The sequence below is a fragment of the Colias croceus genome, chromosome 24 (assembly GCF_905220415.1).
Source record: "Colias croceus chromosome 24, ilColCroc2.1".
Lineage (NCBI taxonomy): Eukaryota > Metazoa > Arthropoda > Insecta > Lepidoptera > Pieridae > Colias > Colias croceus.
In genome coordinates this window covers 3,756,220-3,782,617 of record NC_059560.1, presented here as the reverse complement: position 1 = coordinate 3,782,617, position 26,398 = coordinate 3,756,220, and the positions used below count along the sequence as shown (strand labels likewise).

Genomic DNA, 26,398 nt, shown 5'->3' with positions numbered 1-26,398 from the left:
ATGATTTAAAATAGAACAATTTAAAATGTACCTATACAGAGCCTAAGATTCCTTTTGAGTCACAGATACTCGACTTATCTATGAATTATAATAATTGTTTATATATCTGGACAGTATCACGTACAGATTATCTTTGATAAAAACTATTGCATGCGTTATTATTAATTATGTAAATATTCACGTGTTTGATAACAACGTGTATAAAAATAATAGTTAATAATACCTAATCACGCCTAAACTACTGAACCAATTTGCATGAAATTTGGTATGGAGATATTTTGATACCCGAGAAAGGACATAGGCTACTTTTTACCCCGGGACATAGGATAGGTTTTATCCCGGAAATCCCACGGGAACGGGAACTATACGGGTTTTTCTTTGACTGTGCGGGCGAAGCCGCGGGTGGAAAGCTAGTAATATATATACCTAGTATAGGCTGCCAATTCAAATAAATCAAAAATAATTTAAAATTTCCTATATAATATTATAGTTATCAAAATATCATTGAATATTGTTTGTGCCGCAGAGCTAATTTAATTAATCGAATTAATATTCGTGAATATTGATAGTAAATATTCTCTCAAGATTATCTGTAAAAATATACAGAAAATTATTACAACCATGGTAGTTGATTAAAAATTAAAATAAAACACGTTTTGTTGTTCAATATGTATTTCCATACATAAACAACCTAAATACTGATCTCAACAACCACAACTATCACTTCACATTTGTTCTAACAACGAGGCATGTGAACAACTACCTACTTCTGTATTAAAGAGTGGAGATTTTAATAATTCAATTATTACAATTATTTCAATAGTTTATATTTAATTTAGAAGATATGTTTAATATTTTATTTTAATAGTTTTTATATCGTTCATTTTAAATTAATGCTCCAAAAGAAGAAAAACAAATTCTTTCTCTCACTTTTTTCGTAAAGTTACTTGATTACAGTCTTTATTTTACAATTTCACTTTCATTTTATTACTTAATAGAAAAAAATATATATTTATTATCCCCACTCTTCAACACATTTAACAAACTGAGATCTTAAACACAACGAAAACATAAATCAACATGATTTTATTCCAATTAAAACAAATTTGTTGCCATTTATTATTTGTGACACGCATTTAAAATGTTTATTATTACATACAGTTCCGCTTTTTACTAACAAATAAATAAAATAGGACAATATATACTAATCGTATATGTATTGAGTGAAATATATGCATCTCACTCTTACAACACACGATTACATAAGCTTGAGTAGAAAGTAAATTATAACTACAAACTATAAAATTATAATTATTAACTTAACTTTCAAAACTCCGATAGCGAAAAATAAACTATAAAAAATTAGTTTTTTTTTTATCGATTACAAACAATAATAATATAACACAAAAAGCTGATACAGTAAACATGTATAAATAAAAAATAGGAAATACTTCCTAAAAACTAAACAGTAATTGTAAAATCGGATATTCTCGGTCACATAAAATTTCAGATAACAAATAACAAATAGCGGTAACATAGATATAATATATAATTCATCATCAATCATAATTCCAATAAATTTTTTAATAAATACATCCAAAACAACCTTTAAAAAATCACACAAAATTTTCTCGCGCGCTAAAAGTAATTATCTTTAATTGACAATTAGAGCCAAAACATATGAAGGCTTATTTCTTTTGATTCGAGTTACTTCTGATTGCTATAATAAAACAATTATTTTTACTTGCGAATGATTCAATATTGACATCAAAATACATCCAAAATTGAGTCTTGCGTAAGGAAAAATAATCTTTTTTAAAGTATAGAAACCAAGCATAATTTTTCAAAAGGTATGTAAGTCGTTTTTTCTGTGGTAATATAAATCATCATCATCATCATCAATTTTCAATAATATACACGTTTTGCTTACAAAATAAACCAATTTAAATAGTAGTATGATATGTATGATTTTATAATAACAGCCAATCTTACTAAAATGGTAAAACCTTCAATATAACCTCAAAATCAATGACTCACACACCGTTTGAACAAAAATATTTAAATACATATAAATGAGCACCAAAAGAGCTTCACTCTTATGGTTTTAAATAAAGTAATATATCATGCAATATATAATAAATAATATACAAAGATTGTATACAAGAAAACATAACAATACATAGGTACGAAAAGTATTTAAAATTATACAGAGTGTTCCTGAATTAATAAACTTAGCAACTATTAATAAAAGTTTCAAACATTATTATTTGCAATAATTAATGGTTTATTGATTCTTAAAAACACCCTATATTTATGAAAAAAGAAAAATATAATATTGTTGATGAAGTTTCTTCACCTATGATGATGATGACCAACCCTCTTCCTGAAGCCAATTAAGATTTGTTAACATAATATATAGAAAAATAAAATTAATAAGGTATAAGCGAAAAGAATATAAGTAGTAAGATCTTATATTAATAATGTAAAGAAGTATAAATAGGTGGAATAGTTTGATAGTGATAAGTGGTAACCCTAAAAGGTTTAATTCATGTTAAATTTCCTTCTCAAAATCAATATAGTATTATATTAAAACGCCAAAAGGTAATATTAATATAAAAATTGGTGATATGAATAAATTGAAGGTTTACTACTTAATAATTATTTTGGCCACCTATTTTATTTTTTTAGTATCTGAATAAATATTTTATATAAATGTATATATTTTAAATAAAATCAAAAAGATTTGGTTTATACAAATATGTAAATGCATTTATCATATATAATTCTGTTAAATGCATACATTTTTTATCTATTAATATTGCTAGTCTATAGTTTACACAGAAAAGAGGATTTATTCCAGAATCAATATTGTCTTTTATTATTTTTAAACATGCGAGGCATTAAGGCGGTTTCACACTGGCCTTATAATTTTGAAATATGTCGTGCATAAAAAGTCGTGTTGAGTATCAACTTTTTAATGAACGAATAATAATGATGATTTTTCCGTGCTAAGTAGAATAGACACTGAAAATGGGACTTTTTCTAATGTTGCAGGAACACTAAAAATTTCTTTTTGGTCACCAAGACACACGGTCTTTAAAAAAATCATACAAAATGATTTATCAAGTATTGCATTTAAGCCGGGTTGAGTTGCGACTTTGTAACACAATTGATAAATCTAATATTCATTGAGTTCATATATTAGACGTTATCACTTTTCCAAAAACCGTTATAAGTGCATTGAAGTCGTGTTGAGTTGCGACTTCTAAGCACATAAAATTATTTCGTATTGTCTCGAATTTTCACTATAAGCCCTGTTTGTGGTTTAAAATTGGTTATTCGAAACACCTTTGAACAATAACCATCTCATATATTGCTTGTCAAGTGTTTAGAAGCCGTGTTGAGTATCGACCTACACTAAACAGACGACGGAAGTTATTATAACTTTCCTCTTCTTTCTTTTCTCTATTCGATTTTCATCTATTTAAGGCGTTTTTACATAGGCTTTCCAGTGATAAATATTTAAATTGTAATTGACAAGTGTTTTAAAGCCGTGTTGAGTTGCGACTTCTAAACTTTCTATAATAAATAAATTCTCTTCTCTGTGTAAATCTACACTAGAAGCATCATAAAGGCAGTTTTATTTTAGCCCTGTTGGTACAAAATGTCAGTGACTAAAGATATCTTTATGCATTGTATATAAGTCGTGTTGAGTTGTGACTTATATACATAAGAATAAAGCCTTTTTTTCTTTATATCTGTAAATTATTAATATAAACTGACTCGAATTTTCTAAATAACACAAAACACATTTTCCAGTGTATTTAAGTCGTGTTGAGTTGCGTCTTTTAATACAAGAAATATATTTTCTGTGTTATCAACAAATAGGAAACATAATTTAAGGCAGTTTATATTAACCTTAAAAGTTTTATGTGAATATAAATGTATTTCTTTCTGTCCGTTATAACTTTATTATTGAATGCGTTACAATCGTGTTGAGTTTCGATTTAACACACTAATAATAAATCATCATGTTATATACTCACTGGTATAATAACAAATATAAATATTTCTCATTTAAAGCTTCGAAATACATTTACGCTTCAAAACGTTCAAGTCAAAATAACACTTCTATCAAAGGCATTAGAGTTCAAAATACAATGTTATAAAAATATTGCGAGTTAGGCCGATTGAAGACATGAGATATAGGAAATTCGATCTTATTTCATTACGATTAAAGCTTAATATTAAACCTCTTTATTTTGTGACATCAACGGTTCCATCGAAGCTGGCGTTTGGTCCTTCTGATACTGGTGAACTATCTTCGATGATTTTTTTGTGCTCATTTCGTCTTCGCATACTGTAAAACAATATTTATTTGAAAAAAACCTTTTTTATTTATTTGCAAAAGGCATGCAATATCCCTTAACCTGATAAATGACTAGCTAAGTTTGAATATTATATTTATTTCTAAAAACCTTTTCCTATTATTGTGTTGTGCGTTAAATGGTTTGAAATCATCCCGTAACCAAATTGCTCATTATAAAATCGATACCTTGTACAATGTACATACTTGGCACAATAATTTATATAATGTTTAAACTTTGAAAAGTGGAACTGTTTGAACAGTTCTGCAATCAAAAATCTATCAGATATCTTATCAACCCATCAGCCCCCGGAATCACAGACACAATAGAAAATCTATTGTGTCTCGGTCTCATTGGGCCGCTCGGTGGTCAATGGGTTAAAAGCTATTTATTTGCAATTTTTTAAGAGCTAATTTTTCAGCTATTTTTTTGTTAATTTATAAAAGAACACTGTCGAATTAGGTTAGAATCCTGTAATGATAGTAAGTTCTATGTGATGTAAATAAATAAATAAATAAATAAATTTGAATCTTTTACTTTAACAAAATCTTCACGTACACTCATTTGCTAAACCAATTAGGGAAAGGTATGTATCCTGTGATTTACATAATTTCACAACGCTATACCTGACATTATATCCCTTCTTTTCTTTTGAAATTCAACCAAAGTTATTACCATATTCACCAGAAACTGTGCTATTTGTGAACAATAATAATCATGCAACTTTTGCATATTTCAAATCTTATAAGAGAATGCACTACGTATTTGCAAACACGTGGGTTAGATAACAATAAGATAGTCAATATATTTATTATGTTAGCCATAATCTAAACTAAGAAGTGTTATCGACACATCTTATTAATCTTAAATAATACGGTAGTAAAAAAATAATACTATCATTGTTAATTATACAAGCAAATAAAAACACATGTTAATTCGTCAAGCATAACAACCACCTGATGGACGTATAAAAAACTGGACTTACAATCGCAAATTAAAAAATCGTCAAAAAATGTCTGAAACTTTCATTCAAATTAACACCTTATTTCGTAGCAGTAATGTTCAAAGTCCACTAAATACGCTCATTACAAACTTTGCATAATAGACGCGTAGGCAGAGTTTTAGCTCGGACAATTTCTTGAGCGCGTTTGTAAGTCCAGTTAAGTTGTTTAACGTATGTACACTATATTGTATTGTTATTGTTCACCAACATTAAATTGCGTTCCAAAAGCACACACACATAAAAAACACAACACAATGATGTTAGTTAGTAAAAAGTAAAAACGTGCATTATTAAAAAGTGCATGCAACCTAATCATAATTTTCAAGCAAAAATATACTTTAATATCTGTTAGTTAAATGTCAATTTTCTATAACATTTTTTGAACATAACTTATGATAAATATCTAGAATTTTAATCTCATAAGTTTAAAATGCCAGTCTTTATTTACACAGATTATGCTTTTAACATCTATATTTTCACTAAATATGTAATGAATAAAAGTTCTTAATTATTTTAAATTTTTATCTAAAATCAAAAGTCGATCTAATATTGAAATTGGAATAGGTTGCAATATAAGCCCCGCCACCACAAATTTTTCGTATGTATATGTACGCATACCTTCCGAACTACTGAACACCGTAAATGATGGTTGCATGGACAACATGTGGACAACAGAAACCCACATTTAGTGTAAATTCATTCTTTAATTTTCATATAATTTTGAAAAGTTTTCAAGTTAGGGTTTTTTTTAATATGACTATAGGGTAATAACATTTACATGCATACATTGGAATGGAATAATTTTCGTTTTCTTAAATATAAATGAAACACTTTTTTGTCCAGTATTGATATTAATGTATCTCAATAAAACATTTTTACCCTATGATCGTATCCCATTTGAATAATTTAAAAATTACTAAATTGTCATCAAAATATTTCCCCAAAATAGAGGCAACAATCTTGTATACTCAAATAACACAAAAAGGGCATTGAAACTTTCTGGCATATCAAACCCGCCGCCATTTTGATTTTTTTTCAAAATCACGGCGCACGATTAAAGTGGTATGTATGGATAGAGGACACATAGACGAAAAAAAATGTCTCATAACATAGTACCCTAAAGCGTCACATTACCGAGATATTTGGAGGTAAATAACAGTTTATTGGAAGAAAGTAGGTAGATTCATTACATAAAAACATACATACATTACATAAAAATGTAAGTAATGTAATGAATACCTACTTTCTTCCTGTAATAATAATAATCTACCTGGGAGTGATTATTTGGTGATAATATCATGCATATAGACACGTAATAAGTCAATTTTTAGTGTTTGTCGTACTCATAAGTGAATATTTACCTCCAAATATCTCGGTAATGTGACGCTTTATGTTATGAGACATTTTTTGTTCGTCTATGTGTCTTCTATCCATACATACCACTTTAATCGTGCGCCGCGATTTTGCAAAAAAAAACAAAATGGCGGCGGGTCGATATGCCAGCGTCCATACAAAAAGTTTCAAACCCCTTTAATTCAGGTTGCTCATAGAGTTGATATTGATATTATCCACATCAAACTCAAATATTATGTTGAATCTTAAAGGTTAATTTCTTTTGACAAACAATTCATTAAGAATATTAATGAATATTCGTTTTATTTGAGTATTGTGATTGACTTCACTTGAACATCCCAATCAAAATTAAACATTTAAAATTTATAATTTTATCCCACGGTAAACACACATACAGTCTTTATCCCCCATATATTATAAAAGGCCCTCTTAATGTAACACGTCACATTCGCCCACAAAACATTCAAACAATTTGCTTATTTCATTCAAAATGCTTCAAACATAAAATATCCCAATACATGATTCCATTTTCAGAACATACCTCAAGTAAATCAAATAGGCAAAAATCAATGAATCAAAGAATAGTTTTCATCCTTTTTTTCTCGTTAATTTGTTAAAATTTCCATTATTAAATAGCTCCTAAAGCTATCAACAAATCACACAAGGAATCCGTGACGTCACATCTTTTGAATATACACAGACAGACACTAGACATTTTATATTTTTTGACATGTGACGTCACGAGGTTTATTAGCTTATTACCATTGACATAATTTTTAGATATATAATCCCGTAAAATATATGAAACGCAAACTCAAAATACACAAGCGTTACACAAAAACGCAGACAAATTTATTATATAATTGTTTATATACGTACCAACTCTTTAATTTCTGATATATATAGATGAGCGTCATAGGTATCGGCGTCATGATGGCCACTGATACAGGAACCACTGAAATAGGAAAAATAATATTATTAAGACATTTTTTGTGTAAAAATGTATTAAACTTGTGAAGTATTTAGCGTATAATATTTTAAACGATAGACGAACGTCCTTTTTAAACACGCTCTTATGTTTTCTAAACACAGTCAATGAAGCGTGTTTATTTTTACGCACGTGTATGAATGATTTGCAAAATTATCCAACTATAATAACTTTTATTATAAACATGCCATACTTATCTTAATATATATAAATCTCGTGTCACAATGTTTGTCCTCAATGGACTCCTAAACCACTTAACCGATTATAATAAAATTCGCACACCATGTGCAGTTCGATCCAACTTGAGAGATAGGGTAGTCTAAATCTCAAATCGTTTTAGAGAAAGCGGGCGAAGCCGCGGGCGATAAGCTAGTAATAGCATAAATCTAAATTGTATTATATTTTTTATTCATTTTACATCGTTGATTTGCGACGAGAGTAATGATAATCTAAAAGAGTAATGATAATCTAGACCAGTTTTCGCCCGCGGCTTCGCCCGCGTTTTCAAAGAAAAACCCGCATAGTTCCCATTCCCGTGGGATTTCCGGGATGAAACCTATCCTATGTGTTAATCCAAGTTACCCTCTATGTGTGTGCTTACATTGTAATCGGTTCAGTAGTATTTGCGTGAAAGAGTAACAAACAAACACACACACATCTTCATAAACTTTCGCATTTATAATATTAGTAGGATATACTTAAGTGTAGGATGTACATGTAAATGAATATATAAATTATTATTTTTTATATATTTACCAGTAGTTAAATCAGCCTCAGGCTGCGGCAGAGCATATCGTAACAAGAATATCGCAATGCCCGTATTCTGTATGCCTGTTTCTATGGATATAGCCAACGCATCTGGATGGTTCTGTCTGCAGGCTACAGCTACTAGATAACCTAGGACATAACCTAGCCAGGGTATACCCATACCGGCTATGATTATCTGGAAATAGATTACAGATAGTTAAAAAAGAGCGTGTGTGCCGAGCACACGGTCGTGTCAGAAGTGAAACTTCTTAAGCAAAATTCAAAGGTACCGCTTTACTCCATGACGAGATGGTATTGCCATGACGCTACCTTGAAATTTTACTCTCAACACGGCTTAAGAAGTTCCCCATAAAAAAATTTTAGGGATAGGGACGTATTCGCTGGAATTTTTAGCTATTATAACAATGAAAAAAAAAGCAGTGAAAAGATGATAAGTTATGTTGTAAAAGACGGGATTTATTTAATTACAGGATTGTATTATATAAAAAAAAAACTTTATTTGAATCCAAAGTAAATTTAAGTGAAAAAAATTTAAATGGAAAAGCAATTTGCACTCTTCTTCCAAAAACTCAGAATAGCTCATTTATTTCTCAAATATATGTAACATATCTTATTACACTTCATATTAGCTTATACCATGCATTAAACAACGGAAAACATCCTCACCTGCCAAGTAAACAGTTCGAAAATATACAAATTCGTCACAATAGCGAACACAATCACGAACAACAGTAGGGTAGTCGAAAAGCCCTTTAAAATCCGCACCATGAATGTGGCAGCCCTAGGTGTAAACCTTTGCATCGCCAGCCCTATAGACAAGGGCACTATCAGCCCTACCACGAACGTCGCTATACGAGGGTATGGTACTACAATGTTCGCGTTTGCGAATACTATTTGACCGAGCGAAAATAGCCAGGCCGGCATGAACGCTGAAAAAGAAATAATATGATAAATAAATTGAAAATAAAAAACAAAAAAAAAAACATAAAGTAAAGGTTAAACGAATTATTTCAAGCTTTTAATAACGTCAAAATACAGTCTAAAAAGGTGTAGTAAGTCCAGTTCTAAGTATGTATATCCAATTTTTAAGTATGTATCTACCTCAATATTTAGTAGTTCTTCAATACGACCAAAATATTTAATAGAAAAGAAATTTCTCAGTTTACAAACAGCATTCATTTACTTGTAACTTTGCAAGTCTCAACATCTCATCATATTAAAATTACTAGAATATTCCAATCAACACTGTACAAACAAAGTCATTTACATCCTAAATGACCTTTTAATACTTTATGACATCCTAAATGACCTACTAATAACCTTTTAAACATTTAGGGCAGATTTTTCAATTAAACAGCTTGGTTAAAACTTATTCTTTGAATAATATATAAAACTACCATTTTAAAAATGTATTCTAATTGCCCGTATTTGACAGTTTACATGACATTTTAATATTATCGTGTAATACTTTATTGGACGGATAAGTTTTATCCAAGCATTGTAAAATCGGCCCTTAATAATCCTACTAAGTAGCATACTTACATTAATTTTAATATGTAACCATCACACTTACCAAAAGACGCCAAAGTGCATATAGACGTCATAGCGAGTGACAAATTGAGATTGCCTCCCAAAATAAAGGTCCATATGTTAGAAGCCCCTCCCGCGGGCGACACTCCTACACAAAACATGCCCAAACGCATAGCAGGCGATTCCGGGAATATTAGATAACCCAAAGCGAAGGATATCTGAAAATTATTAGTGTTATTAACACGAGCACACGTGACAGAAGTGAAACTTCTTTGGCGAGATTCAAAGATACCAAAATCGTCGCCTTGAAATTAATCTTGAATTACTTTCAATACACCTAAAGAAGTTTCACGTAAAAAAAACACTAAAATACAAAAAGTGCCACTCATGGTTACACTTAACTTAGTAGATACATATAGAAATACAAAATGGGCTAAGAAGGGCTTTTAATAAGAAAATATTTTAGTTGAAAGGCAATCAGAAGTGGGATTCAATTCAATAGTGTATCATTTTGTCAGCATTTTGTCACAATATACATAGTATCAGCAGTAACAGTAAGTATACACATTCAAATAGGAATAGAAGTAAAAACAGTCAATAACTTAACAAATACTCGATTCAACATTATCATAAACACCATTTCACACAAACTGGAGAACAACCAAACACCCTAAAGAATACAATATTAAATTCACCTATTACAGACAATGTGAAACAACCCTATACATGCATTTATTTAACAGTATATAGTATACTAACCAATGGCATGAACAGAAACTGTCCACACATTCCAATGATCGGGCCCACGGGTTTTAGCAACACCTCCTTTACGGTAGGCCAGTGCATCGCACAACCGAAGTTTATGAAGATTAACGATACCTGGAATAAAATTATTATGGTGAACTTTATAAACATTATATACTTAAATAAAAAAGAGTGTGTGTACTTATGTACACGCGTTAAAAGTTATACTTCTTTGGCGCATGGAAAAAAAATACTAGAATTATACAACTTGAACATAGTTATCAATTTTCATACCAACTAGAACTAACTTCACGCTGTTAAATTTAGGTGTCGGTGTGCGCGCGCATCGTAAAAATTCACTCTCATCATTTTTCTCCATCGCGCCAAAAGAAGTATAACTTCAAAAAAATAAAAATTCAAGGGGCTTAAAATTGAAATATTAGGTACTTTGTATTCAAGAAATAGCTAAATATTCTCAGGCAATAGTAAATAGAGTGCATTGATGAAAATTGTTGTGTCCTTTTGGAAGATTAGATAAGATAAAATACTAGATTAATTGAAGTTATAACCTTTAAACTTGTATTGCTTCAATTACATATTTGTATTATTAATAATTAATCTGGGAATGTACCCATTAGAATATTGCATACAAATAAGGAAAACTGTAATACTAATTAAACTATGTTCCACTAGTTCCACAAATCAATATACCTACTTATATTTTTCATTCAATATTATGTTAACAGTTTTAAAAGCCATTTTATAATATATATTTATTTCAGAATATATAATATTTATTTCAGAATAATAATGTATTTTAAATAACGTTTTTTTCTATACATCTAGAACGAGACAGTTTATGGAATTTAATGCCAATAAATTGATAAGTATTAATATTGAAAGAAAATGTAGTTTTTGAAAATGTGTGTAATTAGGTAACTAATTAGATTAATTAAAACAAGTCAGTCCAAATTGTAAGGTATGTCTACGTTAGACAGTCCATACAATTTGGACTGACTTGTGACTTGTGACGAATTTGAAAGTGAATCTCACCCATGTGAAACCTAAACATTAGTGATGACGTCACATGCTAACAATACAAGTAACCACGTGGTCATTCGTATATCATTCACATGAGATTGGGTTAGGTTATGGATTATGAATTATGTGCGAATAACTCGTTACGCGACTAATTTTTGTAAATAAATACATTTTAACTGTTTTGTAATGTTAAATGTGCCTTGGTATTTTAAGTACTATTTGTTTCTGGTGAATTTTTAATAAATCCAAGATGAGAGGCTAATTTATAAGCTTTTTGTTAATCAGCGAAACATATCCACAACACATTTATTTTATCGATGATATCAAAAGTAATTGAACTCGGAAACAAATGACAGCTATACTAGGTACTATTAAAATTTTATGAAAAACAAAATGTGATCATTAAAGTTTTTTATAACTCTATTAACAATTTAATTGGTCATTTATAATCTATGCGAATTTTATCAAGCGCATCGCATCAAATTTTATGATTAGAACACTACACTAATGGGTCTGGCGCGGCGCGGCGTACCGCCAAATTAAATAATTATTGTATATTTTTTGTTTAAGATTTAAATAAATTCATTCACTTTGCAACAATTATTGCCTTGACCTTTTAAATTTAAATATAAAATCCCGTCACACAACTTAGTATCGGTTTACAAAAAGCACGCGCCAAAATTGAGAGAAAAAAATAAAATTAAAAAGAAATAAAAAATAACCCGTTCTTTGCATGGGTTGTACGAATAGCAAAATATAATATGCGTACATTGGTTTGACACGAATCAAAACAATGTTGTGTTTTTTGACTTCCTCACTATACATACTGGTTTTGATTGAGTCCTTAGTTATTGCATAATTAATCGTTATTAAAAAAAAGTTTTCTGTGCAATAAAAATCTATGTATTGAGTCCATTAGCATTGCTAATACATACTCTAGATTGAGTCATTTCCTCGTACATAATATAGTTTGTATAATGACTATGTATTTATTAGTCGTAAAATAATATAGACTACTGATTTGTACCGTATTAATTTTTACACTAACTTTCTGTCACTTTTTTATCATTGTAAATTAAAATATATTATTATGTATAAGAAAATGTTATTTCTCAAATTCTTGAAAAATGTGTCTGTGTTTGAGGTTTATCCCCCAAGTCCCAATTGTATGCCTAATTTAAATTTACTAGGTATATATAAATAAATATCAAGATATATACTTACAAATACAGCAACACTGGTGGTAAACAGTTTGTCTATAACCCTCGACGGCCGCACCACGATCACCGGCATCGTACCATTTGCTGGGTAACTCTGCTTCTCTCTTTTCGCTTCTATCACTATCTCTGTTCTACCTATTAATAGATACAATACTATTATTAAAGGTGTTTAAGCAATTTCTACTAAGTCCTTCTAATATTATAAAATAAATGCGAAAGTTTGTATGTTCCTCCTTCACGCAAAAACTGCAGAACTGATTTTCATGAAATTTTGTACACACATGGAAGGTATTTTGGATTAATACATAGGATAGTTTTTATCCCGAAAATCTCAAAGGAAAAGGAACAATGCGGGGTTTCCTTTGACTGAGCTGGCGAAGTTGCGGGCGAAAATCTAGAAGTTAAATAATAATAAAATTAAAAATAAAACAGTTCTTATTAATACTAGTTGTCCGTTTTTACCCGCGGATGAACATGCGTGCAAAATCAAGTATTAGTCTCTATAGCTATTGCATAACCTATATTCCTGTAAAGTTTCATGCAAGTCTGTTCAGTAGTTTTTACGTCAAAGAGTAACAAACATCCATAAATCCACACATACTTACAAACTTCCGCGTTTACGTTATTACTAGATACATATTAGCATGTCTGGTTCATTACATACAAAACAGGATTAATGCCATCCGACTACCAATAGATGCCGCTAAGTGTATCATTTTAACCAGCAAAAAATAAAATTAGATTTAATTGCAATTTCATTGCTTTTTATAATTTTTTACATACTTTTTTAAATGGAACCTACCTATTTAATTTCATTTTCGCTCGATTTTAACTAATTTTACAGAAAAGTTTATATTCAAAACAACGCCATCTCATGAAACTACTATAAACAAGTTATTCTCCTCCGATTTGGCGATGCTAAACGAATAATAGATGGCACTACAGACTTTTTACGTTACTTTTCACGTTTTTAACACAGACTAATAATAATAACACAGACCACAGACTAATAATAATATACTACGTTTTTAATACATAGTCTCATTGCCTTTGCCACCTATAAAAATATTGTAAATGGGTTAAAGCCGTTATTAATTATTACAAACTGCGTTCCTGTAGCGGCCTATAGCCGCAGAATGAAAGTTGGTAATTTATAAGATTAATTTATTGTAAAATAAACTACTTCATTTTACTTAAACATATTCTATTTATCATTCATTGACTTATCATAAACTTTTGAGTCTAGTACCTAGTTAAGTACCTATAATATGTGAAAATTTTGAAAAAAATGTTTTCTTTAGGAAATTATTAGCATTAATTGATTACCTTGTCTTGTCATTAATTTATTTACCTACTTGGTAAATAATCGGTCGAACACTTGTTTAAAGTTTATTTTCCTTGTCCTTTCCAGGTAATCTAAATTATTTAATTTTTGCAGTAGGTAAAGTGTGACATGGTGTGACAAGGGGTGGGAGGGGTCCTAAGTTTCGTGACATCACATTTCAAAATCTACAGGTACTAATCGCGTAATTTGAAATATAAATTAAACTAAAAAATATGTCCAACTCTATCTTTAGGGCAATACGTTTTAAATTGTTTTGTTGACAATTTATATTTATTCATTAGTTATTTTTTTGTTATATTATGTTTCAAATATTTGATATTTAGTCCATTGAAATGTTACATTTTTTAGGCCAAATCTTAAGTTTTTTAGAGGACGCAATTTTATTTTTTGGATGTGTAAAACCTAGCTACTGACGTAATTAAAAAATATTGTAAATAAAAATTGTTCCTCGAAAAACAATCTAAAAAAATTGTCTGATATAATTTCTTCCTAAAATGATAAAAAAAAATTATCGAAAAATATAAATATCTCTAATTTCTGAACATTTTCGCTTATAATTTTTTTATTTATAGTTCTACGATAAAAAATTACTGGACTAAAGTTGTAGAGAATTTAATTTGCAACAAATAATGCTTACAATGTTTTTTTTATCAGATAAATAGTTTATGAGATATATCATAAAAACCATATCAACCGCTATTTTCAAGATGGCGGCCGCGGTTCAAGGGTGGCGATCCCACAAACTTAGCGATAGCTTCACACTGACACTACACATCAAAAAAATAAAATTGCGTCCTCTAAAAAATGCGAACCCAAATGTAACTTTTCCTTGGATTAGTCCATGTTGATTTCATAAAAAAAGTACTTAATTTAAATGGAAATCCAACTATTTTGAAACTGCTGTTTTAATTTAATAATTTTTCGATGTTAAATTGCGAAACATGTGACGTCACACTAGGGATGGGGGGGTCTTAGAAATGTGACCACCTGTGACAGGGACGGGGGGGGGGGGGGCTCAAAAACTCATGAAATTAGTGTGACGTACTTTATGGATGGCCCCTTATGTGAAAATTTTGAAAAAAATGTTTTCTTTAGGAAATTATTAGCATTAATTGATTACCTTGTCTTGTCATTAATTTATTTACCTACTTGGTAAATAATCGGTCGAACACTTGTTTAAAGTTTATTTTCCTTGTCCTTTCCAGGTAATCTAAATTATTTAATTTTTGCAGTAGGTAATTAATTCATTTCGGCTTGAACAGACAAGGCCATTAGGTGAAGCGAGATTGGCAAATATGGGTGATCTGTAGATAAACTTAATCCACAAGGAAGCATCACATTTGCTGTAGCTTCTTATGGGTAGGTGAACGAAGTGCCTTAAACTACCTAGCCAGGTCTGCAAACTGTAAACTGTCCATACCCAAGCACCACTCAGCAGCTTTCAAGGGTAGCTTTCGATACAATGCCACTGTGTTGGAACAACATTCCACCACCATTAACCAGTTTGACAAATATTAATAATTTTCGTTTCCAATACCGGAAACATATTTTAAAATCCTGTTCTAACCCTTAGTGCATTTGTATCGAATTACAGTTTACACATAAACTTTAATTAAATATTTATTTTATTTACTGGTTATAATATAACATAACATTATATAGACATTTATTTTCTGCCTATTTATCATTATAATTATAAACATTGTATATGTTAACGGAAATGTATGTAATCCGTCATTGTATAAAATTCCTAGGAAATGTATGTAATTCCTAAAATCGCACGGAAATGTGTGAAATAAATCATTTTATAGTACACATTTCCTAGGAAATCTATACATTTCCTAACTAACAATCGGAAATGTAAAACATCTAAGATATTGGAAGGTACGCGGGACGAGGGGTATGTATGTCGCAATCGGATTGTATAATCCGCCGAATTACAAACGGCCGGCATTTTGTAATATGCCAAAAATTCGTAATCAGAATTTTTTGGTTTGGATAAGGGGGTGGGTTAAGTTAGGTTCGTGTTTTTTAAAACTATACAGAAATAGGAGCCCCACTTCGTGGGGCTCCGTCGGCTCGCGACCGTCTTTTTGTAGAATTTTTGAAAAAGACGAATTTCGGCATATTACAAAAACTCCAAAATGGCGCCGACGAAAATTTTACATCTTTTCGTCATGGGTGTCATTTTCATGGTTTTTGGGGTAGCTATTAACGAATATGAGGTCAAAACTAAAATCCAAGATGGCGCCGACAAAAAATTTACATCTTTTCGTCATGGGTGTCATTTTCATGGTTTTTGGGGTAGCTATTAAACAATATGAGGTCAAAATGAAAATCCAAGATGGCGCCGACGAAAATTTTACATATTTTCGTCATGGGTGTCATTTTCATGGTTATTGGGGTATCTATTAACGAATATGAGGTCAACATTATAATCCAAGATGGCGCCGACGAAACTTTTACATCTTTTCGTCATGGGTGTCATTTTCATGGTTTTTGGGGTAGCTATTAACGAATATGAGGTCAAAACTGAAATCCAAAATGGCGCCGACGAAAATTTTACATCTTTTCGTCATGGGTGTCATTTTCATGGTTTTTGGGGTAGCTATTAACCAATATGAGGTCAAAACTAAAATCCAAGATGGCGCCGACGAAAAATTTGACATATTTTCGTCATGGGTGTCATTTTTGTGGTTTTAGGTGTGTCTCTTTAAATGATGTATCTCTTTTAAATTATTTTTAAGACTGTCCCACTCACACTCTGTATAGGTTATAGCTTTGCATACGCTAAGTACGTAAAAAATACTGATAAAATGCCAGGTGTATCTTTTTTTTCAATTAGATTAATTCATAAAACTCTTTGTGTACACCCCGTAAATGCAACCCGCCCAACTTTGTCACCCGCACGTGAGCTATCGTTTAATTATGTTTTCATAGACAAAATAATCACATTAGCGAAACGGTATATGCCGGCTGCACGAAGTTAGAGAAGAAAACATGGATTTTCAGGAAAAATTTAGCAAAATTTTTTTGATGTAATTTTGTTGTTTAAGTATTTTTACGTGATTAGTGTATGCAAAACTACAAGTCCCTTAGCACTTAGTATACCGATAGTGGGACACCCTGTATAGTCGAATTCTTATATACTACGAGAGAGAGAGAGAGAAATAATCTTAAAGAGCATTGAAATAAATGTTTAGGAATCGTCGTTGGCGTCATCTTGGATTTTAGTTCTGACCTCATATTGGTTAATACTTAATAGCTACCCCAAAAACCTTGAAAAAGACACCCATGACGAAAACATGTAAAATTTTCGTCGGCGCCATCTTGGATTTTAATTTTGACCTCATATTGTTTAATAGCTACCCCAAAAACCATGAAAATGACACCCATGACGAAAAGATGTAAATTTTTTGTCGGCGCCATCTTGGATTTTAGTTTTGACCTCATATTCGTTAATAGCTACCCCAAAAACCATGAAAATGACACCCATCACGAAAAAAAGTCAAATTTTCATCAGCGCCATCTTGGATTATAGTTTTGACCTCATATTCGTTAATAGCTACCCCAAAAACCATGAAAATGACACCCATGACGAAAAAATGTCAAATTTTTCGTCGGAGCCATCTTGGATTTTAGTTTTGACCTCATATTGATTAATAGCTACCCCAAAAACCATGAAAATGACACCCATGACGAAAAGATGTAAAATTTTCGTCGGCGCCATCTTGGATTTTAGTTTTGACCTCGGGTAATAGCTTCCCCAAAAACCATCCACATTTGCAAAATATGTGTTTGCTCCTTAGGAAAAGTTCAGATTTCCTAGGTAATGTGACGAATCTAATTTATTTAATTCGGACCGTAACTCGGAATAACATACATATTTTCTAAGAATTGTATACAATGCGGGATTTATTACATTGCCGGTAACATAATAATATGTATGATAATTCTTAAAAAAGTACATATTTTAAACATTTCTTAAAAAGCTTCTAGATATTGCATACAATTCCTAGAGGTTTTGTAAAACACACACTTTTTTTAAAGTTAGTTACTAACATACTTATCACAATAATTGTACCTACCTAGTTACTAATAAAAGTATAAAAATGAATTTTTAAAATTCGTAATAAATTAAAAATAATATCAAGTATGAAGATGGTCTATAAAATGGAATGCGCTATGTCTACGTGAGCGTGATGTTCCCGCGAACCACGTGGCGACGTTAGATACCTAAATTTGAGTAACGCAGATTTGTGACAGCGTCCTTAAACCACTAGGATTTGTATACAATTCCTTGATTTCATACATTTCCGGTAACATATACATAATTTCATTTTATTTATTTACATTAAGTATATACATAATTACATACTGATATTATATCTACCAGCTACCTATATTACATGTTTTAACTGATGTATTTATTTATTAGTATCTATCATATTAATAGAAATATATCTTTCACATAATATACTCATGTTAAATTATCATAGACTGAAACTCCAATAGTCACTTGGGGTCACTGAAAATCAGTGGTGGTAAGGTATTAATCACATTGCCATCATATACTGAGTTGGCTCCATTTATCAGGTCACTCACTGCCACATTACAGTTCTTAGGAATAAGATTATTTTTATTTAATTATTTTTCTTTTTATTTCTTTTTGGTTTTCCTTTGTTTATAAATGTATCTCGTGTTGTGATCTTGACAATAAATGTGTTTTATTTATTTATTTATTTAATGTCTCTTACTGCATGCTTTTCATGCAGTTGTCCGCACCATATGTATTGTGGTCTTTGTCCATACACACTTTCTCCAAAGCCCTGCTTTGGTCATGTTTCATGTATAAGCTCCTGTATAGTAGTAAAATTTAATCAAATATTTAATTCTTATTTCTTGAAATTTGGTATAGTATTTTTTGTGTGATACAAATCAAAACCAACAGTCAGGTTAGGTAGACTACAATTTACAAAACTGGCAGGGTTGCCATGCAATGGTTGGTGGTTAATGAAACACTTGACTCGACTGTAAGCTTGTATTGAACTGCTTAAACTGTAGAACAACAGGACTATATATTCTAGACGCACACATACAATAGATTACACACTACACTGTAAACTGTAGAATTAATATAAAAGACATAGTTCATTATATTTTGTAGTCTTTGATTATTTATACTACAGACTAGAAATAAATACTATGTATGTGATTATTCTAGCCATCCATTTTCGTGTTCCTTAAAATTAAGTACATCTTAGTCAAAGGGCAACTTATTGTGCCCTTGCCCGTAATGCACTCATAATTTCAAGTTGAATGTTTGTCATTCTTTATGTACCAAACACAGTCACGGCCACGGCGCTCATTCCATTTTACTGGTATTAAAACAGATGAAATCCTTCATGATCCCATATCCTTCTTAGTAGCAAATGTATCTTGTGTCTACAATGTTTTTGTGGAGAATCGTATTATTATTTACATTTGGGATGAATTAATTCTTCTCCTCTCCAGAACAAATTTGTTATTGCGAACGTAAGCAATAAGTCTGTAATAAAACAATCTTATATTGGGTTACAAATCCATAAACCAATAATTAAAAATCATGTTTGTAAAAATTTATGTTCTGAGAAAATATCAGTTTACCATATAAAGCTTATTTTCTGCCTGTAGATTCTACATAACCTCACAGTCCATCCATAAACCATATTTAGCACTTATTTTTAAAATATTAGTCAACAATTAAAAACGAAAACAAACAAAGCTTCTCGTTTTGGTTTTGACAGAATCTCGTAAATAAACTGAACTAAATACCAGTCATAATAATGTACTCTGTGACTAATGCCCGGTTCCTATATTTGAAAAAATTAACTGCGTTAAAAACAACCGACTTCAAAAACGGAAAAGTAAAAAATAAAAAAGATTTGATATTATTAATTGCTACATATTATTTAGATGTGCTATTTATTAAATAGGTTTGATGTCGGTGCACGGGCTTAATACTAAGTGCTTAGTGTTTGGCACCGACTTCAAACCTATTTAATAAATAGCACATCTAAATAATATGTAGCAATTAATAATATCAAATCTTTTTTATTTTTTACTTTTCCGTTTTTGAAGTCGGTTGTTTTTAACGCAGTTAATTTTATTTAATACTTTTTAGTGTAATTTTCAACACGAATCAAACGAGCCCAAACTCGATAAAGTTGAGTCAATATATTACTGAGTTCCTATGGCCACCTTCCGATTCCATCATCAAATCAGCTCTATGTCATGATAATGTTTCATCGCTATCCAATTTACACACTTATACAAAATTTCAGCTCAATCGGTTACCGGGAAGTGAATCAAAGTTACTTGCTACATTCCAATTAAGTCATCGAGTACAGACAAAAATGCTCATAAAATAAAAACTACTGGGCCTAGCCGAATAAAATTTTTATGGGACCAATTCGACACCATCCTGCATCCAACAAAAAAAGAATCACGTAAATCGGTTCAGAAACCTCGGAGTAATCGGTGTACATACATAAAAAAAAAAAAAAAAAAAAAAAAATATACCGGCCGAATTGATAACCTCCTCCTTTTTTTTGAAGTCGGTTAAAAACGATCCGTTTTAGTTACGAATAGTAGTATAATTAACCAAGCGTAAGCGAAAATCGTTCCTATAAAAAACGTCTCGTCAAGCAACTTACCGACGGCTTCCTACTGACGGATGGGAGGGTTACTATTAACGAACGGTAAGCATATTGTATGGAAAAGACAGTTTATCGCGTTCCTATAAATATTTTTAATGTCATTATGCTGTCAAAGTTACTATTCGTATAGCATTTTGTTTACCCGTCGATTTCGGGCGGTTAAATTCTTACTATTTCATTGTTTCCGCTTCAATATCGAAATGTGGAGTTCAGATAGTGATAGAGAAGTGTTTAATATTATATCGAATTTCGGAAGAAGATAGTGGGCGTGAAAGAGTATATATTATAGAGAAGGAGTGGATTTTTTTGCGACCCTGGATTCTCACGAATTTCAATTGAGATTTCGACTTGATAAAGAATCTGTTGAACAATTACTTCTTGAAATTTATCCAGACGTACGAATAAAAGGAGCCAGGTTAGTTTAATGGAGGCATTAATATTATACCAAACACGTCTAACCTTATTACATACCTAATTTATGTTGTCATTTCAGGAATCATGGGGTATCTCCATAACATCAATTACTGTTGACGCTGAGGTTCTATGCTTTAGGCACAATATCAATATCAGTGGCAGACCTATTTCCCTTGGTCACGGCATCACGCGTGAACGGGTGGACCGATTTCGATAATTATTTTTTTATAATGTTCCTTGAAGTACGAGGATGGTTATTATGGAAAGAAAACATAAACATGTACCAAGGGCGAAGCCGGGGCGGACCACTAGTATATATATGTGTCTATGTTTGCAATGTAGAAATCAATTTTTTAAACATTGTATTGTAAATAATAAAAAATAAATAAAAGTACATAATAAAATGGAATAAAAGTTTTATTTCTTTATAACTATGTTTAATTTTACATAGTAATATGTAACTACATAATATATGCCAAAGAACTGTCTTGTGATTCTTACGCGACAACCCTCCATCGATTATTATCTTCTATATTATATTCCTTAACGCTGTAATAGGCTCTCTGAACTAAATACATTTTTTACATAAGATTTACATTTAGCACTAACAAATTCTTTTTCTACCGTGTGTCTAAATATATTGCTTAATAATATACAAAAATTAATTAGTTATTGTGTGTTCAGTATTTCAAGGGCGAAGCCGGGGCGGACCACTAGTATATTTATATGTATGTCTATGTTTGCAATGTAGAAATCAATTTTTTAAACATTGTATTGTAAATAATAAAAAATAAATAAAAGTACATAATAAAATGGAATAAAAGTTTTATTTCTTTATAACTATGTTTAATTTTACATAGTAATATGTAACTACATAATATATGCCAAAGAACTGTCCTGTGATTCTTACGCGACAACCCTCCATCGATTATTATCTTCTATATTATATTCCTTAACGCTGTAATAGGCTCTCTGAACTAAATACATTTTTTACATAAGATTTACATTTAGCACTAACAAATTCTTTTTCTACCGTGTGTCTAAATATATTGCTTAATAATATACAAAAATTAATTAGTTAATGTGTGTTCAGTATTTCAAGGGCGAAGCCGGGGCGGACCACTAGTATATTTATATGTATGTCTATGTTTGCAATGTAGAAATCAATTTTTTAAACATTGTATTGTAAATAATAAAAAATAAATAAAAGTACATAATAAAATGGAATAAAAGTTTTATTTCTTTATTACAGTTTAATTTTACATAGTAATATGTAACTACATAATATATGCCAAAGAACTGTCCTGTGATTCTTACACGACAACCCTCCATCGATTATCATCTTCTATATTATATTCCTTAACGCTGTAATAGGCTCTCTGAACTAAATACATTTTTTACATAAGATTTACATTTAGCACTACCCAACAAATTCTTTTTCTACCGTATGTCTAGATATATTGCTTAATAATATACAAAAATTAATTAGTTATTGTGTGTTCAGTATTTCAATTATTTCTTCATAATATTTGTCCATCATCCTTATTATGTTTGAATTTTTTGGCTGAAAATAAAAAGTTTTCCTGGTAGGTATTTGCCCAATTTTTGCATTAAATGTGTTGGTCAACGAAGTCCAACATTCATCCTTTAATTTATTCGTAGAAGCATTAGTCTCCTTACTGGTTATAATAATTGAGCAATCTCGTCTTTACTCATAGCCTTCTTCGATTTCTGTAACAGAAATATATGTTTGACTTTAAAAGTGTCCGAAGCAAAAAGTAAGCGGCAGACGATTTTAAAGAAGAAATATAAAGGCGTACTTACCGGCGTAATATCCATTTTTAATAAATATATAAACAATGGTCGTTGTATTGTTATTCTTTAATTATAAAACTTGACAATGAATCATCAATCAACAATGAAATGAATGACAATAATTTGACAACTGACAAGCAATGCACGCGTGCGCGAGAAAAACGTTCCGTTTTTGCTTTCTGTGTAACGCATTAGGTTGTTTAGAAGGAAAATTATCACGCAGATGTCTACAAATATATAGTTCTTTAGTATTAGTTCTTTATTAATAAGAAAATTTATTCTTAAAGTTTATAATTCGGCTGTATATTTAACTTATTTTGTCCTGAATTTTGTGTTATTTTAATTTCAATTTGGCTTATAACGAAACGCACATCTGTGAGTGAAGAGGGCTCGGTATTTTTATGACCAACGGATGTCCGTCGATAGCACGTCAAGAAATAAATTTGTGGAACGGTAATAACGACTCGTAGTTAGTTCTAGAAAAACGGATAGTAGCTTTGATACTATGACGATCCGTTGAATATAGGAACCGGGCATAAATAACTCAGTTTAATTTGTTTATTTAAAAATCCGAGTTTAGTAGGTACCTATTTATTATTATGTTGATTGACACTTGACGCCACAGACTTGAAAATAAAAGGTACGTGTACATATATTTACATTAGTGCCATCTAGTGGCTCTGGAAGGAAAAGAACTTCAAGTCTGTGTTTAACGTGCCATCTAGTGTGTTAAAAGCAAAAGACCAAGAGATATAATCGAACATGTAGTACGTTTTTTCCCCACTGGCGCTTTAATTGCGCAAATTCATAGTGCAACTTTTTTTGTATGGAGTGAACCGTCTGTTGTATACGTAGTATATTATTATTAGTCTGTGATATTAGTATGATTTTGAATTTTTTAATGACTCTTTTGAAATTACATAATATAGTAATCAAAAGGCAATAAACCTTCCGATTATACATAAACTTTCAAATGTAATTATTACAATCACTAGAATTAATTATAAACAGGAATACGCCTTGAATAATAATTAAATATTCAAAATTAATTAGATTTGTATTGAAAGCTTTTTAATGGAAAATCCTTGTTAAAGCATTAATTTCAAATTAATCCTTTACGTTTATACGTGAATTAAACATTAAAATCAATACTTCAATAAAAAGCTGAAGTTTGTTTGCTTGAACGCGCTAATATAATATCATCCCATCCAACCCAGGAGCGGAGCAATGCAGGTAAAACCGCGAGGAACAGCTAGTTAATAGATATACGTAGGTATACAACCTTTCACAATATTCGCTTAAAATATCTGCATCTGCATTAATTTAAACGTCAAGATAATAACAGAAGGGAATGAACACGAGTCAACTGTAACGATGACTGAGTACTAGGTAGTAGGTACATAATATTATAAATAATTGGAAAGTTTGTCAGGATATGTGTATGTGTATGTTTGTTACTCTTTCACGAATAAACTACTGAACCGATTACAATGAAATTTACCACACATGTAGAGGATAACTTGGACTGACACATATGATATGTTTTATCTCAGAAATCCCACGGGAACGGGAACTATGCGGGTTTTTCTTTCAAAACGGGGGCGAAGCCGCGGGCGGAAAGCTAGTACTACATAATTAAATGTATTAAAATGTGAATTTTATAAATAAACAAAATAATGAGGTTTTCATGATGTGAATTACTCTTAAATATCAAAATAGAATACAGCAAAAGATCGAGTTCTTTTAAGAAAAAAAAAAAATAGTCTCGCGAATAACATTGAGGTAGGTAGTTTATCTTATTGTTTTAAAAGATTTATCGGCAACTCTAAACAATATATGTAATATCAACATTGTACAATCTATTTATAAATGTTTATATTATTTACAACTACATAGATAAACATAATATGCTGCGATATTAAATTATTAAATCTCATAGTAGACGAAAACGATTTAAAAAAAGATAGAGATAAAAAATCACTTCTAATAGGTAGTACAGGTATAGATAATTAACAAAAAAAAACAAATTTTAAAACAAAAAAGGAGCTATGCAAAATTATAACAAAAACTATAATAACAAAGGCGCTATAATGAGAACAAGAAGCTTATATCTAATACACTGGAGATTTCGGTATGAACATTGACGTGTAACAAGAAAATATTGCCCAGTTCATGTTTTTTATCACTTTCACACCTAACTTGGTATTGCCACTGTTAATACGAAGTTTTCCCAAGGCTACTATGTATGCTGTAATATTCTGTGCAAAAGGTTAGTTTTTGTACATGAGTTTGTTGATAAATTGCCAACAACGTCATTCAGAAGCATTGTTGGATGAGACAATTATTATTTATGCTAAATAAACTAAGTATCTGAACCAATTATTAAAAAGCGATACTCCCTGATTATGGGTAGTCACCATAATAAAATTGTAGCAACTCTCACTTTGTCAATATGGCATGTGTGTCAAAAAAATTGCGTTGCTTCGAATATTTAAGTTAATATTGTTGCTTATTTAATGAATATTTTCCGAATATAAAGAATGCATTGTATTGTGCAAAATTGCAGAAGTGTTTGGACACCAAATTCTGGCATAGAATTTCACAGGCAAGTGTATATTTACGTTATTTACAATATTCCTCAATACTCCTGCATTTACCTGTTTAGAATCATTTCAATGGCAAAAATTGTCTAATTTAGCATCATTTTAGTAAGCAGTCATGTTAAATTTGTTATTTCCCTAATACTTTATCATTTTTCAACAAGTTTTCAATAAACAGATTTAACAAGTAAGGTAACCATGATGACGAGTTTTTATGGATAGCGAAGAGAATATATTGTAATAACAATATTATGATGAAAATTTAGAACACCATTTTAAAGATTGTTACTAGTAATGAAACAACACATGACATCGGTATTGCACTCACATGTAGTTATAAGATTGTTCGTTTTTACATTGAAATTTATATTTTTTTAACTTACCTCATATTTTATTGTTTTACGTATTTCAGCTTTCCAAAAAGTAAAATAAAAAGAAATATATGTGCCCATCAAGGTTACTGAGGATTACGACCCAGAAAAAAATACCTTTTGAAAAATAAACTTTGTAAA

General features: G+C 30.6%; 1 protein-coding gene across 6 annotated transcripts in view; it reads right to left on the bottom strand.

Annotated features, from left to right (window-relative positions):
- Nucleotides 1-2,893: 2,893 nt before the first annotated feature.
- LOC123702927 (sodium/bile acid cotransporter-like) overlaps nucleotides 2,894-26,398 on the bottom strand; it is a 49,060-nt gene continuing 25,555 nt past the window's right edge. For 4 of the 6 annotated variants that reach the window (XM_045650780.1, XM_045650781.1, XM_045650782.1 and 1 more), the window contains exons 4-11: nucleotides 13,019-13,149; nucleotides 10,769-10,888; nucleotides 10,053-10,227; nucleotides 9,146-9,408; nucleotides 8,468-8,654; nucleotides 7,603-7,678; nucleotides 5,989-5,999; nucleotides 2,894-4,360 (exon numbers count right to left, since the gene is read on the bottom strand). In XM_045650780.1, coding sequence (XP_045506736.1) covers nucleotides 4,248-4,360; nucleotides 5,989-5,999; nucleotides 7,603-7,678; nucleotides 8,468-8,654; nucleotides 9,146-9,408; nucleotides 10,053-10,227; nucleotides 10,769-10,888; nucleotides 13,019-13,149 — 1,076 coding nt within the window. In that variant the 3' untranslated portion in view covers nucleotides 2,894-4,247. The remainder of the gene's footprint in view (nucleotides 4,361-5,988; nucleotides 6,000-7,602; nucleotides 7,679-8,467; nucleotides 8,655-9,145; nucleotides 9,409-10,052; nucleotides 10,228-10,768; nucleotides 10,889-13,018; nucleotides 13,150-26,398) is intronic. The other 2 variants (XM_045650779.1, XM_045650783.1) reach the window with 2 other exon arrangements.